Source organism: Oncorhynchus clarkii, chromosome 2, assembly GCF_045791955.1.
Source record: "Oncorhynchus clarkii lewisi isolate Uvic-CL-2024 chromosome 2, UVic_Ocla_1.0, whole genome shotgun sequence".
NCBI lineage: Eukaryota > Metazoa > Chordata > Actinopteri > Salmoniformes > Salmonidae > Oncorhynchus > Oncorhynchus clarkii.
The window spans coordinates 75,857,703-75,875,552 of NC_092148.1; the positions used below are offsets into that span (position 1 = coordinate 75,857,703).

General features: G+C 44.4%; 1 protein-coding gene across 8 annotated transcripts in view; it reads left to right on the plus strand.

Moving 5' to 3' along the window:
• LOC139373771 (PPFIA binding protein 1b) overlaps positions 1 to 17,850 on the plus strand; it is a 62,766-nt gene that overhangs the window by 23,615 nt on the left and 21,301 nt on the right. For 2 of the 8 annotated variants that reach the window (XR_011627608.1, XM_071114794.1), the window contains exons 2-13: positions 3,597 to 3,681; positions 4,896 to 5,107; positions 8,217 to 8,306; positions 10,443 to 10,556; positions 10,703 to 10,822; positions 11,686 to 11,778; positions 13,450 to 13,567; positions 15,109 to 15,170; positions 15,268 to 15,349; positions 15,690 to 15,835; positions 16,146 to 16,258; positions 16,959 to 17,019. Coding sequence is in view for 6 of the 8 variants with exons in the window: in XM_071114794.1 (XP_070970895.1) it covers positions 3,618 to 3,681; positions 4,896 to 5,107; positions 8,217 to 8,306; positions 10,443 to 10,556; positions 10,703 to 10,822; positions 11,686 to 11,778; positions 13,450 to 13,567; positions 15,109 to 15,170; positions 15,268 to 15,349; positions 15,690 to 15,835; positions 16,146 to 16,258; positions 16,959 to 17,019 (1,275 nt within the window). In the remaining 2 variants the exon portion in view is untranslated. Of the gene's footprint in view, positions 1 to 3,596; positions 3,682 to 4,895; positions 5,108 to 8,216; positions 8,307 to 10,442; positions 10,557 to 10,702; positions 10,823 to 11,685; positions 11,779 to 12,181; positions 12,275 to 13,449; positions 13,568 to 13,928; positions 13,974 to 15,108; positions 15,171 to 15,267; positions 15,350 to 15,689; positions 15,836 to 16,145; positions 16,259 to 16,758; positions 16,816 to 16,958; positions 17,020 to 17,850 lie in introns of all 8 variants that reach the window. The other 6 variants (XM_071114747.1, XM_071114757.1, XM_071114766.1 and 3 more) reach the window with 6 other exon arrangements.

Below are 17,850 nucleotides of genomic sequence, written 5' to 3' on the forward strand. Positions count from 1 at the left end.
ACCCTGCCACATACCTCTTGTGTCTGAGCCGTTGAATTGAGATTCTACTTTGTCTCTATACTGACGCTTAGCTTGTTTGATTGCCTTGCGGAGGGAATAGTTACACTGTTTGTATTCGGTCATGTTTCCGGTCACCTTGCCCTGATTTAAAAGCAGTGGTTTGGGCTTTCAGTTTCACGCGAATGCTACCATCAATCTACGGTTTCTGGTCTGGTTTAATCGTTGCTATGGGAACGACATCTTCAACGCACGTTCTAATGAACTCGCTCACCGAATCAGCGTATTCATCAATGTTGTTGTCTGACGCAATACGAAACATCCCAGTCCACGTGATGGAAGCAGTCTTGGAGTGTGGAATCAGATTGGTCGGACCAGTGTTGAACAGACCACAGCGCGGGAGCTTCTTGTTTTAGTTTCTGTCTGTAGGCAGGGATCAACAAAATGGAGTCGTGGTCAGCTTTTCCGAAAGGAGAGCGGGGCAGGGCCTTATATGCGTCGCGGAAGTTAGAATAGCAATGATCCAAGGTTTTTCCAGCCCTGGTTGCGCAATCGATATGCTGATAAAATGTCGGGAGTCTTGTTTTCAAATTAGCCTTGTTAAAATCCCCAGCTACAATGAATGCAGCCTCCGGATAAATGGATTCCAGTTTGCAAAGAGTCAAATAAAGTTCGTTCAGAGCCATCGATGTGTCTGCTTGGGGGGGAATATATACGGCTGTGATTATAATCGAAGAGAATTCCCTTGGTAGATAATGCGGTCGACATTTGATTGTGAGGAATTCTAAATCAGGTGAACAGAAGGACTTGAGTTCCTGTATGTTGTTATGATCACACCACGTCATGTTAACCATGAAGCATACGCCCCCGCCCCTCTTCTTACCAGAAAGATGTTTGTTTCTGTCTGCGCGATGCGTGGAGAAACCAGCTGGCTGCACCGAGCTGGCTGCTCCAGTGAGCCATGTTTCCGTGAAGCAAAGAACGTTAGTCTCTGATGTCCCTCTGGAATGCTACCCTTGCTCGGATTTCATCAACCTTGTTGTCAAGAGACTGGACATTGGCGAGAAGAATGCTAGGGAGTGGTGCACGATGTGCCCTTCTCCGGAGTCTGACCAGAAGACGCTCCGTTTCCCCCTTTTACGAAGTCATTTTTTTGGGTCGCCGGCTGGGATCCATTCCGTTGTCCTGGGTGAAAGGCAGAACACAGGATCCGCTTCGCGAAAGTCATATTCTTGGTCGTAGTGATGGTGAGTTGACGCTGCTCTTATGTTCAGTAGTTCTTCTCGACTGTATGTAATGAAACTTAAGATGACCTGGGGTACCAATGTAAGAAATAACACGTAAAAAAACAAAAAACTGCATAGTTTCCTAGGAACGCGACGCGGCCATCTCTGTCGGTGCCGGAAGTAATGCCTTAAAACAAGTCAAAATGAGGCTCAGTAGTGTGTGTGGCCTCCACATGCCTGTATGACCTCTCTACAACGCCTGGGCATGCTCCTGATGAGGTGGCGGATGGTCTTCTGAGGGATCTCCTCCCAGACCTGGACTACTCCTGGACAGTCTGTGGTGCAACGGTTGGTGGATGGAGCGAGACATGATGTCCCAGATGTGCTCAATTGGATTCAGGTCTGGGGAACGGGCAGGCCAGTCCATAGCATCAATGCCTTCCTCTTGCAGGAACTGCTGACACACTCCAGTCACATGAGGTCTAGCATTGTCTTGCATTAGGAGGAACCCAGGGCCAACCGCACCAGCATATGGTCTCACAAGGGGTCTTCTGAGGATCTCATCTCGGTACCTAATGGCAGTCAGGCTACCCCTGGCGAGCACATGGAGGGCTGTGCGGCCCCCCAAAGAAATGCCACCCCACACCATGACTGACCCACCGCCAAACCGGTCATGCTGGAGGATGTTGCAGGCAGCAGAACGTTCTCCACGGTGTCTCCAGACTCTGTCACGTCTGTCACGTGCTTAGTGTGAACCTGCTTTCATCTGTGAAGAGCACAGGGCGCCAGTGGCGCCAATCAATTTGCCAATCTTGGTGTTCTCTGGCAAATGCCAAACGTTCTGCACGGTGCTGGGCTGTAAGCACAACCCCCACCTGTGGACGTCGGGCCCTCATACCACCCTCACGGAGTCTGTTTCTGACCGTTTGAGCAGACACATGCACATTTTGTGGCCTGCTGGAGGTCATTTTGCAGGGCTCTGGAAGTGCTCCTCCTTGCACAAAGGCGGAGGTAGCGGTCCTGCTGCTGGGTTGTTGCCCTCCTACGGCCTCCTCCACGTCTCCTGATGTACTGGCCTGTCTCCTGGTAGCGTCTCCTGGTAGCACCTCCATGCTCTGGACACTACGCTGACAGACACAGCAAACCTTCTTGCCACAGCTCGCATTGATGTGCCATCCTGGATGAGCTGCACTACCTGAGCCACTTGTGTGGGTTGTAGACTCCGTCTCATGCTACCACTAGAGTGAAAGCATCGCCAGCATTCAAAAGTGACCAAAACATCAGCCAGGAAGCATAGGAACTGAGAAGTGGTCTGTGGTCACCACCTGTAGAACCACTCCTTTATTGGGGGTGTCTTGCTAATTGCCTATAATTTCCACCTGTTGTCTATTCCATTTGCACAACAGCATGTGCAATTTATTGTCAATCAGTGTTGCTTCCTAAGTGGACAGTTTGATTTCACAGAAGTGTGATTGACTTGGAGTTACATTGTGTTGTTTAAGTGTTCCCTTTATTTTTTTGAGCTGTGTGTGTGTATGTGTATGTGTGTGTATGTGTATATATATATATATATATATATATATATATATATATATATATATATATATATATATATATATATATATATATATATATCCCAGCCCCAATCCCCGCAGGAGTCCTTTTGGTAGGCCATCATTGTTAATAAGAATTTGTTCTTAACTGACTTGCCTAGTTAAATAAAAAATAGCCAAAACCTAGCCATGTTTTTTTTATGTCCTTGCGCATTCTGGTTCTTAGCAATCACTGAGCCGACTGACGATAAGAAAGTGTTGCATATTTCTTAGCAGAAATTTCCTCCCCTCACTTCCTACCTTTTCAGACTCCATAGAGTTAGTTTTTAAAATGTATATGTATTTTTTTTACTTCAAAATCTCATAAAAGCTCTTGCTCTAGTGATGTGGAGATTACATCTAAGTAACTACAAGCCTATACCTATGGCCAGCAGTTTTTCCCGACCACGGCTCAGTGGGCAAGAGCATGGCACTAGCAATGCCACAGTCATGGGTTCCAACCCACAGGGATCACATACAAAGAATGTATGCACTCACTGCAAAGTAAGTCAGTCAGTGGAGGCTGCTGAGGGAAGAAATGGCTCAAATGAAATGGCATCAAACACCTGGAAACATGTGTTTGTTGTATTTGATTCCATTCCACTGATTCCGCTCCAGTCATTACCATGAGCCCTTCCTCCCCAATTAAGGTGCCACCAACCTCCTGTGAAGTCAATACTAAGTGGCATGTATTGCCTAACCCTCTAGTGGGTCAGGAAAAACTCCTAGCCCTTAATTACATATAGCTTAATGGTTCATTGTCCTGTTTTCTTTCTCCCAGGGTGCCCACTGAGTGTTGAAGATGATGTCTGATGCCAGTGACATGTTGGCAGCAGCCTTGGAGCAGATGGACGGGATAATAGCAGGTAAGAATCTCTGTCACTGCTGCGTTGGCATGCTGAAGAACAACGACTGATCTCTCAGCATCACATTCACTGGCGCAACACTATCGGAGTTGGATAGTTAGACCTGGGACTGTGTTAACAAAGAGTCTGAGTAGGAGTGCTGATTCGGGATCAGTTTTGCCTTTTGGATCATAATGATTAAGATTATACGGACGGGGGCGGAGAGCTGATCCTAGAGCAGCACTCTTCCTCTGAGACACTTGATGCATACAGAAATTAATTTCCAGTACAATATGCCTTTCTCAATACTCACTGAAGGATTAATGGTCATACCTGGCCCAACCAGTGTAGCTCTGCAACACACATTTCAAGAGGCAGAAGAACATTTTTAGACTGTCTAATTAACTGAGAATACCAGATCATTCTGATGATCACACGCTCAGGCTAGTTTGAGCAAGTACTATCCCCTCATGTCGCTATTGCTAATGTTAACTGTTTTTGATGATCATGTTTTCAGACAGGAAATAAAAAAAAATCTTCAAGAAGTGGACATTTCCCATTGTGGTTTGATAGAGGAATTCAACATGTGGCAGTTAAATGTAGTACTGTAGCTGATGGGGATAAATGTAAAGCCCATCTCGGTACTTCAGTATGGCTGTATTAGTACAGTAATGTTAATGCACAGAGTCAGCATAGACGAGCTTTAAGGCTAATCTTATTTTATGCATTGGGTTAATTATAGGCCTGACATTTCAGTTAACTGTCCGATCACATGATGTCTACGTTTCCCAAGTAACTCTAGCCTTTCTGTCCTCATTCAAGCTCTTTCTCTCTCTCTCTCTCTCTTGTTCTCTCTTTCTGTCTCTCTTTTGCTATCCCACTCTTTCTCTGCCTGTAGCTGTGTTTCCCTGTAGAGTCTCGTGTGTAAATTAGCTAGATTTCCTCACTTGTCGTGTCGGCTAGTTCCTGTAATGAGGAGCAGTGACGTAATGGTATAACCGAGAGTTATTTTCACTCTACTCTAGAAATGCAGGGCTGTTGTGAACCTGTTATACATTACATAGAATGTCCTCTTTCTTGGGCTAAAATACAACATAGTCAATTGATGAAGTTGTACCATTTAATAGACCTTATAAATGACTGAACTTCTTTCATGGGGAGGCTAACTGCAAATAGAGAATCTTTCTCCATCTTTAAAGTATAGAAACTGTTTAATTGAGTGTTTTCCCCCCCAGGCTCCAAGGCCATGGACTACTCTAACGGGCTGTTTGACTGCCAGTCGCCCACCTCTCCCTTCATGGGCAGCCTGCGGGCGCTGAACCTGCTGGAGGACCTCCGGGGCGTGCTGGAGCTAATGGACACAGAGGAGAGGGAGGGCCTGCGCTGCCAGATCCCTGACGCCACCGCAGACAGCCTGGTGGACTGGCTGCAGCAGGGACACCTGATGGTGAGACCAGTCAAAAGTAGTGCACTATATAAGGAATAGGGTGCTGTTTCAGATGCATCCACCCATGATGTTGATGATAAATCTCTGTGGTTGAATGTGCTGTATCACAGTGTAGGGACTGCAAAGTCTTCCTGGTTTCGCTGGTACTAAAACTTACTTTATCTAGAACCTTCTCAAAGCCATGTGTATGAAATCCTTTGTCACATCTAGTGACCTGGGAGAGACACACACATCTGTGATGAGAGGACTAAGAGAATGTCAGACGTACTGTAAACCGACATGGGAGACGACTGTTGCATTAATTTAAAGTTCGTGTTCAGCTCCGATGACATCCCTCATCACATTAGTCTCCACAGCGGTGTCATGTTACGGCTGGTGTTTGTCCAGACATGTCACGGAATGTGTAAATATAGACCTGCTGTGGTGATTAACGGTGTGATAAGGTTAGATCCACAAAGGGGACATCTGTTGTTGTGGTGATTTATGGTGTGATAAGGTTAGATCCACAAAGGGGACATCTGTTGTTGTGGTGATTTATGGTGTGATAAGGTTAGATCCACAAAGGGGACATCTGTTGTTGTGGTGATTTATGGTGTGATAAGGTTAGATCCACAAAGGGGACATCTGTTGTTGTGGTGATTTATGGTGTGATAAGGTTAGATCCACAAAGGGGACATCTGTTGTTGTGGTGATTTATGGTGTGATAAGGTTAGATCCACAAAGGGGACATCTGTTGTTGTTGTGTCCCTCGTGTTATTCCCTTGTGTTATTCCCTCCTGTGTCACTACAAAAACAACATGTCTGAGACTCGTCTGGTGGGGAATCTGGCATGGTACGTTGAAGAGCTCTACTGCTGTGTATGTGTCACGCCCTGACCTGAGATATGTTTTCTTTATATTTTGGTTAGGTCAGGGTGTGACTAGGGTGGGTACACTAGTTTTGTATTGTCTAGGGTTTTTGTATTGTCTAGGGTTTTTGTAATTCTATGTTGGCCTGATATGGTTCCCAATCAAAGACAGCTGTTTATTGTTGTCTCTGATTGGGGATCATATTTAGGTAGCCATTTCCCTTTGGTGTTTGTGGGATCTTGTTCTATGTTTAGTTGCCTGTCTGCACTATTCGTAAAGCTTCACGTTTCGTTTGTGCTTTTTTATTTTGTTTTGCTCAGTTTCGGTTTTATTAAAAACATGTGGAACTCTACTCATGCTGCGCCTTGGTCTCATTTTTATAACGAACGTGACAGTATGAGGGTTAAAGGAGAAGTATGGTATGAGGGGATACATTATCACAGACATTTCCTGGTCAGTTTTAGCAGCAGAGTAGTAATATATAAACCCTCTAAATATTGATCAAGGGAAATGTTGGTTGGGGTTGAAGCTCCATTGGGCAGCTAGAGGATCTTGCTGTAGAGCAACCAGCCAGCACACCCATATCAAAGGCAATTGGTTAAAACGTTGATTCTTTGTGCCGACTAATAGTATATGAATGATTAAGCCTATATATTTTGCTCTCTGAGTGTGCTCTTCGTTCTATTCTGTTTTGTAGCTGTTTTACAGCAGGAATGTTTCTGGAACACTGAGTTCAAACTAACTATGTGAAGCCCATCTGGCCATTGATCATCTTGTTCAGTTCTTCAGCCTGTCCTCGCTTTGAATGTTACAAGAACACCTCTAATATGAGTCTCCAATGTCCACGAACAGGTCCTCAGAGTTTACAAAGCAAACATCTCCCTGAACTCTTAGAGTATGCTGTAGTCAATAAGATAAAAGCCAGGGTTTGTGACAGACTGCTGTGAGAAACAACCCACTGATGTGATGGGAACCAACTGCTTGCTGCAGAGACCACTGGGATCTAGGATCTGGGCCACGGGAAATGCCAGAGGCTGTGTGTACATTAGTAACTCTCTGCTGAAACCCACTCTGTATGTACACAAGTAACTCTCTGCTGAAACCCACTCTGTGTGTACACTAGTAACTCTCTGCTGAAACCCGCTCTGTATGTACACCAGTAACTCTCTGCTGAAACCCACTCTGTGTACACCAGTAACTCTCTGCTGAAACCCACTCTGTGTGCACCAGTAACTCTCTGCTGAAACCCACTCTATGTACACCAGTAACTCTCTGCTGAAACCCACTCTGTGTACACCAGTAACTCTCTGCTGAAACCCACTCTGTGTACACCAGTAACTCTCTGCTGAAACCCACTCTGTGTACACCAGTAACTCTCTGCTGAAACCCACTCTGTGTACACCAGTAACTCTCTGCTGAAACCCACTCTGTGTGTCCACCAGTAACTCTCTGCTGAAACCCACTCTGTGTGTACACCAGTAACTCTCTGCTGAAACCCACTCTGTGTGTACACCAGCAACTCTCTGCTGAAACCCACTCTGTGTGTACACCAGTAACTCTCTGCTGAAACCCACTCTGTGTGTACACCAGTAACTCTCTGCTGAAACCCACTCTGTGTGTACACCAGTAACTCTCTGCTGAAACCCACTCTGTGTGTACACCAGTAACTCTCTGCTGAAACCCACTCTGTGTGTACACCAGTAACTCTCTGCTGAAACCCACTCTGTGTGTACACCAGTAACTCTCTGCTGAAACCCACTCTGTGTGTACACCAGTAACTCTCTGCTGAAACCCACTCTGTGTGTACACTAGTCTCTTCAACCATTTAAGGTGTTGCAGGCAAAGGAAAGGGCAAATGCAACATCAATCACACAAAGCGATCACTCGAAAGACTCTTGTGCGATTTGTTGTCTGATAATTGTCCGTGTTTAAGGCACTTCCAATATGCCGTGTTCACCCTAGGACATATTCCAGTGTACCAGAGGTGCCACAGCATCGATCTTTAGCTTGATCTGACTTGATCTTGACACATTAAGCACTGAGCATGTCGTAAAGCTTTACCAGTGTAATAGAGGCTTCATCTCAGAACCCAAAACCACCTCTTGGGTCCACGCTGTCCAGCTTCTCATAACTTGATGAACATTTATGTTTAACGGTCTATCACAAAATACTATTGGAGGATGTATGTTAACACTCACAGACCAATCAAAAGTGCTACTCTTTCACTGACTCTTCATGTTGTCTTCTGTGCCTGCCTGCAGTCCAATGGTCACCACATCTCCATGGGTGGGGACCTCTACCAGGAGAGACTGTCTCGGCTGGAGGGTGACAAGGAATCCCTGGTGCTTCAGGTAGTGTCCAGTACACAACAACATGTCATAGCTAGTAGCCATCTTACCAAGGAAGCCTAAATGGCTCATTTAAAGGGCTTTACAACAAAATTAATTATCAGCAAGTTACCTTTTTATTGTAATGAACTTAGCTTTGTCCCAGAACTGATTGCGCTTACAATAGCCAACTTACAAAAATGTTTGGCATGACAATGACCTCCTAACCTGCTACCAAAACCTGCGGGCTCTCCTTCACCGCAACCAATGTGAGTAAAACATTTAAACGTGTTAACCCTCGCAAGGCTGCCAGCCCAGACAGCATCCCTAGTTGCGTCCTCAGAGCATGCGCAGACCAGCTGGCTGGTATTTTTGCGGACACATTCAATCACTCCCATCCCAATCTGCTGTTCCTACATGCTTCAAGAGGGCCACCATTATTCCTGTACCCAAGAAATCTAAGGTAACTGAGCTAAACGACTATTGCCCTGTAGCATTCACTTCCGTCATCATGAAGTGCTTTGAGAGACTAGTCAAGGATCATATCACCTCCACCCTACCTGACACCCTAGACCCACTTCAATTTCCTTACCGCCCAAATAGGTCCACATACAACGCAATTGCAATCACACTGCACACTGCCCTAACTCATCTGGACTAGAGGAATACCTATGTAAGAATGCTGTTCATCGATTAACGCTCAGCATTTAACACCATAGCACTCTCCAAACTCTTCATTAAGCTCGAGACCCTGGGTCTCGACCCCGCCCTGTGCAACTGGGTCCTGGACTTTCTGACGGGATGCTCCCAGGTGGTGAGGGTAGGAAACATCTCCACCCCGCTGATCCTCAACACTGGGGCCCCACAAGGGTGCGTTCTGAGCCCTCTTCTGTACTCCCTGTTCACCCATGACTGTTCATGCACGCCTCCAACTCAATCATCAAGTTTGCAGACAACCCTACAGTGGTAGGCTTGATTAACAACAACGACGAGACGGCCTACAGGGAGGAGGTGAGGACCCTCGGAGTGTGGTGTCAGAAAAATAACCTCACTCTCAACGTCAACAAAGCAAAGAAGATGATTGTGTACTTCAGGAAACAGCAGAGGGAGCACCCCCCTATCCACATCGATGGGACAGTAGTGGAGAGGGTAGTAAGTTAAGTTCCTTTGGCGTACACATCACAGACAAACTGAATTGGTCCACCAACACAGACAGCGTGGTAAAGAACCTCATAAGGCTGAAGAAATTTGTCTTGTCACCAAAAGCACTCACATACTTTTACAGATGCACAATCGAGAGCATCCTGTCGGGCTGTATCACAGCCTGGTACGGCAACTGCACCGCCCTCAACCATAAGGCTCTCCAGAGGGTAGTGAGGTCTGCACAACGCATCACCGGGGGCAAACTACCTGCCCTCCAGGACACCTACAGCACCTGATGTCGCAGGAAGGCCAAAAAGATCATCAAGGACAACAACCACCCGAGCCACTGCCTGTTCACCCCACTATCATCCAGAAGGTGTGGTCAGTACAGGTGCATCAAAGCTGGGACTGAGAGACCGAAAAACAGCTTCTATCTCAAGGCCATCAGACTGTTAAACAGCCATCACTAACATTAAGTGGCTGCTGCCAACATACTGATTCAAATCTCTAGCCACTTTAATAATTAGAAATTGGATTTAATAAATGTATCACTAGTCACTTTAAACAAAGCCACTTTATATAATATTTACATACCCTACATTACTCATCTCATATGTATATACTGTACTCTATACCATCTACTGCATCTTGCCTATGCCGTTCAGCCATCGCTCATCCATATATTTATATGTACATATTCTTATTCATTCCTTTATACTTGTGTGTATAAGGTAGTTGTTTTGAAATTGTTAGATTACTTGTTAGATTTTACTGCATGGTTGGAACTAGAAACACAAGCATTTTGCTACACTCACATTAACATCTGCTAACCATGTGTATGTGACCAATAAAATGTGATTTGAGGAATTGGCTATACAGCACATACACATCTGGGACCAGGCTTTAATGAACTTGGTGTAGTAACTCAAACATTATTATGGTGCATAGTAATTGTAATTACTGTCTTACTACACAGGTATAAGAGCAACTTAGTCTTACCCATGTGTTCCTGTGCAGGTGAGTGTGTTGACAGACCAGGTAGAGGCGCAGGGGGAGAAGATAAGGGACTTGGACATGTGTCTGGATGAGCACCGGGAGAAACTGAACACCACTGAGGAGATGCTGCAACAGGTCAGTTTGGAGGAGAACGGCCCCTGAACACGGGGCTCTGTTGAAGTTATATTATTGTCACCACTGCTGAACTGCAAAACCAAGCAAGGCAAACTCTGAGTGTGTGTGTGTTGTCTATATTTAGTCTGTGTTTTGTGGTTTCGCAGGAACTCCTGTGCAGAACGGCTCTAGAGACTCAGAAACAGGACCTGATGGCCGAGGTGTCCAACCTGAAGCTGAACTCATTTGAGAAGGACAGACTGCACTTTGACTTCAGTGACAATGAGGTATGGAATGGGAGGCCTCTGCTTTAGGATTCATCCTTCTTGCAGTCTTTTTCCTCTCCCTCGCGCTCTTTCACACACACACACACACACACACACACACACACACACACACACACACACACCCTTTCTTGCTGCCCGAAAACTGTGTGGGGAGGGGAGGCTTATATCATCATGTGTTCAAAGCCGCAGTGTGTTGGGGCAAGTAAAGACACTGTTCACTGCCAAGAGAATGCCAGTTACCATGGCCAGGGGCACTGTGCGTTGTTTGAAGATATGCATGAGTTGCTCTCACTCAAATGTCTGGCATTAGGGTTTTGATAATGGAGAAATGTGAAGATTTGGCTTAACTCTGGTTGTATGGTTGCCAACAAAAACCTAAAAGGTTGTTCATATCTTGTTTACACGACAGTTCGGAGCAAAGCAGAACAGCTCTGGGAACAGCTCTGGGATTTCTACTGTGCCTGGAAACTAGTCCCTCATCACATGATATGGTCTCCGTGGGGATCAGTAGTTGGCCTTGGAGTATGTGGGAGAAAATTCTCTGTATAGGCTTCTTTTGATAAGAAAAAGCAAAGCTTTTCACTCGAATCGCTCCGATGTGATAAGTCTAATAAGCCGACAGCTAAGCTGCCTTCTTCAGGGTTCAAAATATTTATTTTGATAAAATGAAAACCATGGCCATGTTTTGACGTATCTTAAGTAGCGCATGAGGAACAAGCAATCTTACCATATGGTTTATCAAGCCATCGGGGTGACTGTTCTAGAACTTTTGAGAAATTCTCTGATTGAACAAACATGTTGTATTCAGCTTCCCTCCTTCCCCAGTACACTGTGGGTCATGCTGTCTTTCTCTCCCCTATCAGGACATGGTTCTGGAGATGAATGAACTGAGGTACAGAGTGACTGAGATGGAGAGTGAAAGAGTACAGTATGAGAAGAAACTGAAATCCACTAAGGTGAGTTATCATGTGGTCCTGTGGAGTAGGCCTACCTACACTGCAATATGTAATATATGAATGATTTATTCTGCTAAAAGAAATCTACTTCCAGAAGGAAAACTTTTCCCTATAGCCCATTTCTTCTTTACACGTATATCCTCTCTTCTTTCTTTGAATATTTTTCAAATCTTGAGTATCCCCTTCTCCTCCGTCTTCTCCTCCGTCTTCTCCTCCCTCTTCTCCTCCCTCTTCTCCTCCCTCTTCTCCTCCGTCTTCTCCTCCGTCTTCTCCTCCCTCTTCTCCTCCCTCTTCTCCTCCGTCTTCTCCTCCCTCTTCTCCTCCCCCGTTTGCTGTCTTTCTTTTATAACATCTCTCTTTTCTCTCTCTTTCCTTGGCTTACTTCTTTCTCTACCGCTACTAGTCATTAATGGCCAAGCTTTCTAGCCTGAAAATCAAAGTGGGCCAGATGCAGTATGAGAAACAGAGGAAGGAAAACAAACTGCAGGCCCTGAAGGTTGGCTTCTCCCAGGGTTTCTGCTTGTTGCCATCTGATATGGGGTTATGTGTGTTCAGTTTATTTTTTTTGTTTTTACATATTTCTAGCCAAGATTAAAGGTGTGTTAGCAGAAAAAGACCAACTCAACTGACTTATCATAAAAAACAATTGAATGATCCAAATGGTAAAATTGATGTGTTTTTCTGGTGCAGGTGCAAAAAGCTAAGCACTTATACATACAAATTTAAACATCCTTGTGGATGTGGCGACATCCACAAGACCCTAATTTAAGCATATAGCATATTTAATGTAAACCACAGGTATGTCTTCATTTTGGTCTTTTGTGACCTCTTTTGGAAGTCTGTTTTGCAGTTTATTTTAATTTTTTTCCCTCCCTCCCTCTTTCTTATGGATGAAATTTTTTTGTTTTGAAATCATTCATGCTTGATGTTCTGTCCCTTGACATTTTGACACTAGCCTGGTCCAAGATCTGTTTATGTTGTTTTGCCAGCACAAATAGGCCTGCGACCAGGCTATTAGGACGCTGCCATGTAAAATGGCTCCTCCAACACTTGATGAGACATCAACCACCCCAGACCCCCGCACTGACCCCCACATCCCCACCTCCTCCCTTAGTCACACCTGTTCTGGGTGTGTGTGTATCATTGTCTCTGCCTGTCAAGTCAGCATCTGAATGTTTGTGTTGTGGTTTGTTTGTGAAGGTGGGTGTTTGGTAAGGATGGAGGTGGGGAAAGGGGGCGTTAAGTCAGTGGCCATGTTCCTGGCAGACTACATTGCAGAAGCCTGCCAGGTCTCACAACACCTGGATAAGTGGTTAACATATCGGTTAACCACACCATAGTTGTTGGGTGCGTTCCTCTGCCCAGGTGTTGCTGATGCATGCCAGAATTTACAAGCCCTGGATAGGTATTTTATATCAGCTAACCACATATGTTATAGCAATCTGGTGACTGACGGCACAGTCGATGACATGGCACACAACCATTGGTTGATGCAATGCAACGTCAAAGCAGGGGAACACGACCATTCTCTTGCTCAACTGCGCAGTCGATGACATGGCACACAACCATTTGTTGATGCAATGCTGCAGTACGTCTGCAATGTAGTTGGCCTGGAATGCAACCAGTGTTTTTTGTGAGGATGTCGCTGACTAACTGTTGTGTGTTGAGCAGGAGGAGCTGGCAATGCTGAGGAGGCATCTGGAGGGAAGGGACGGAGAGCTGAGGAGGTTACACGACGAGACTGGGTTCAGAGGCATCACACCGGTTGGAATGGACAGTGGAGACAGAGGTGACATCATGGGCCGCAGTTGACTTTCTATCTGTGTCTTTACTCAATGGGCCGGTTTCCCGGACACAGATTAGGCCTAGTTCTACACTGAAAGGTCTGTCCAATGGAGATCTGTGACACATGTTCCATTAAGCAAAGATAACATTTTGGTTACACTTTACTGAAAGCAGACAGGTATAATGCGTTATAACGTGTTATAAGCATGTATGAGCATTTGTCTTATTATTATGCTTATAATATATTATGTCTGATATTGCAGTTTGTCATATTTTGTAACCAACCAACATGATTTAAAAGAATACAGTCTTAATGAAACTGAAGTCGTCAGAAACTGAAGCCAGTAATTCTGTGTCCTGTTTAGTCTCTCACCCAGATGAAACTCTTAAATTGAGGCTGAAAGAGAAACGTAAGGTTATGCGTTTTATCAATTCTTGTATTTATTATTATTTGCTCTTGCTCATCTGTCCCCTGTTTGCATGTATGGGCATGAATGGTCCATCTGAACTTTGCTTGTCCATAACCCATTGGAAAGCTACTTAATACTGTGTATATACTCTGTGAAATCATTTTATCAGTTCAGCCACCGATATTTTAGAACTCAAATAAGTGAATGAAAAGATATCAGTGGTTTGTATTGCAGAAAGGTTTTTTGTCTTTATGTACTGTAAGAATGATAAAGTTAGTTGACTTAAATATCTTAAAGGTGCATTCTGTTAGTTCTCTGTCCTCCATGGCAACTAGATGAAGTTGAAACGTAAACGTGTAAAACACAACCTATACACAACAAGAAATATGTTGTTCAAATTTATTCACCTGCTCTTCTTTGGTATTGTGATTGCAACGCTCCCAAAAGCTCTCTACACAACATATTGATTACAATGTAAATCTAATTGATGGATTGTGCCTTTAAGACTGCCCTAGGGATTTATAAATATATACGATGATAGACCGTCTACATGTCAAAACATCCCTTCCTCTCATCTGTTATGGTATAGATGCCCGCCCGCTCGCTCACTGTTCAGTCTGTGCTCCCATCTTCCTGCTTTCTCCTTCAACCAACACCTCCTTCAACCACAGACCTCTCCTTCTCACCCTTTCCTTACTCTTCTCTCCTCTCACCACTTGCTCTCTCCATCAACACCCAGCGTGCTGTCTGCTAACCCTCATCGTCAGTCCATCATCCTTGTCATCTTCATGTCTTTGTGACAGCTATAGAAAAGCGCATTGACATAGTTTCACCCACCAAGTCCAAATCCTTCACTCAAGGTTCCCTCAACTGTTAGATGTGGTGCTTATTTCACTGTGAGGCTAGGAAGTAGTTAGACTACATGGTTAGGGAGTCAAAATGTCCCCCAGGAGGTCTCCCTGACTGTTTAGGTAGTGCTGTTGGATACTAATATATATTGACAGCTCTCTAAATAATGTACTGTTGTACCATAGATCACTATGGATGAGTTAGTCAGAGGACCCCAGACAAACCTTTGCCCGGAGTTGACCCAGCTGTATATTCTCTAGCAAAAATCAATTTCTTTACCCTTCAGATGTGGAAGTGCAGAGAATGAAAAAAGCAGTGGAATCACTGATGGCAGCCAATGAGGAGAAGGTACAGTAAACTACAGTTGACCCCACCGCCCTCCATAATGATTCTTAGATGGTTAGTTTTGTCAAGTTTGATCTTTGTGACCCCTCTCCCCCTGTAGGATCGTAAAATTGAGGAGTTGAGGCAGTCGCTGCTGCACTACAAGAAGGTCCAGGACAGGAGTTCAATGCAAGGGAAGAAAGGTTTGAGAAACCATGTTCTCTCTCTAAAACAATGTGCTATTACCATGTTCTTTTTCTAGGCGAGAAACACTCTTATCATACTGTAGTTTGTTTGTTCAAGATCAAAGTAACACTACAAACAATGCTGAGTGACCTTGTGAATGATCAGTCGGATGCAGTTTAATGTTAGCAGTGATTTGTAAGAGCAGATAGAAATATTCTTGAGGGAAATATTTAAAAAATTTGAACGTCAAAGCCTCATATCTGGCAGTGGGCTCCAATAGAATGGCCAACTCTGAACTCTCTCTCTGGGCTACATAAATATCTGCCTGATAAAAATAATTTTCATATTCCATTCTAGAGAAAACCCAAGACGGCGAGAGTGACGAGAGTAACAGCGACAGCTCCCTCTCCGTGATGTCAACGACAACCACCCTGGTTGCCATGGAGTCGGAGAGGCACGCTCTAGCCGGAGACGAGGAAGTAGCAGGGAAAAGCCCAGACGAGGTACAAGATGACATGTCATAACTACTAAGATGTCCTCCAACCAATAAAACAGCTAGTTACACATTTTTGAACGAGGTGTTGAGTCACTGTCACTTCGTCAAATTAGGTTGATAACATTCAATATCACTTTGCAGTGACACTTTTGATGGTTGTCAGTGCTTGTCATAATTCAAAACAATCTTTACTGCTCGTTACCCTTAATCTACTAAATTGTGACAACACTGACACAAGAAAGGTAAACTCTGGCATTTCTGGCATTTGTACTTTACTAAATGTTCTTTCCCGTTTGGTCCTCTGCTTCATTGTGAAGCTGGAGATGCACTATGGAGCTACTGAAGTGTCTTCGCCCACACCCAGCCCTTCAGTCCAGTCAGCATGCGATCCAAAAAGGGGGCCAGAGCTGGACCAACCTGAACCAGAGAGGTGAGCTGAACTAGAGATAATAATGTTCTATAATCCTCGAAACAACAGGCTTTGTTTAAACCTGTGGGACAATTTCCAAATGTCTGTCCAGTGCTGGGGTGTTTTCGCTAGGAACCAAACAGGAACGGACCTACCTGAATTTCCCCAATTCTTACTTTAGTCAACTTTTGTTTTTGCTATGGTGTAGACCTACTTCCTGAAATGAGACTGGCCTTGGAAAAGGTCAATATCTAGGCGAGCTATCATGCTTCATCTCGCCCTTAGCATGATAAATGCGGCATAATTGATGACATGTCGATACCACAAGGTCCAATGTGTCTAATAAGGGTGTATAAATCCGCTTGAATGAGTAATAAGGCTTCCTTGGACAAATATTTATAGCCACCACAGCCAGGTTTGACCACAGCCAGTAAACAGTATAGCGTGCAGCAGACTGCTCGCAGCTTGTCCATGTTAGCATCGGGTTAGCATCCAAACACTTGTCTGTTTATCCCCTGCAGCGAGGCAGGGGGCCAGGAAGAGTCACAGGAGGCCCCCCTTTCATGTGATACTCTACAGTGAGTATGTCTATGGTGTGAAGCTGCATGTCATGTACGCTTCAAGCTTCTGTCAGAATTCCTTCCTCCCAAAGGTCAGCAGTTCAGTACATATGTTGGCCAGATGTTGTTAATGTTCACTGTGATGAGCTTTGTCATTTCAGGACCCTGGATAGCCCCAATTCAGGGAGTCAGGACAACTTGTATGTCAGCAACAGCGAAAAGGTAAAGAGATTTCTAAAATATATATATATATATTTTTTTTTTTCTTTTTTTAATTTTACCCCCTTTTTTCTCTATAATTTTGTGGTATCCAATTGTTAGTAGCTACTATCTAAATCAAATCAAATCAAATCAAATTGTATTTGTCACATACACATGGTTAGCAGATGTTATTGCGAGTGTAGCAAAATGCTTGTGCTTCTAGTTCCGACAATGCAGTAATAACCAACAAGTAATCTAACTAACAATTCCAAAACTACTGTCTTGTACACAGTGTAAGGGGATAAAGAATATGTACATAAGGATATATGAATGAGTGATGGTACAGAGCAGCATAGGCAAGATACAGTAGATGGTATCGAGTACAGTATATACATATGAGATGAGTATGTAAACAAAGTGGCATAGTTAAAGTGGCTAGTGATACATGTATTACATAAGGATACAGTCGATGATATAGAGTACAGTATATACGTATGCATATGAGATGAATAATGTAGGGTAAGTAACATTATATAAGGTAGCATTGTTTAAAGTGGCTAGTGATATATTTACATCATTTCCCATCAATTCCCATTATTAAAGTGGCTGGAGTTGAGTCAGTGTCAGTGTGTTGGCAGCAGCCACTCAATGTTAGTGGTGGCTGTTTAACAGTCTGATGGCCTTGAGATAGAAACTGTTTTTCAGTCTCTCGGTCCCAGCTTTGATGCACCTGTACTGACCTCGCCTTCTGGATGATAGCGGGGTGAACAGGCAGTGGCTCGGGTGGTTGATGTCCTTGATGATCTTTATGGCCTTCCTGTGACATCAGGTGGTGTAGGTGTCCTGGAGGGC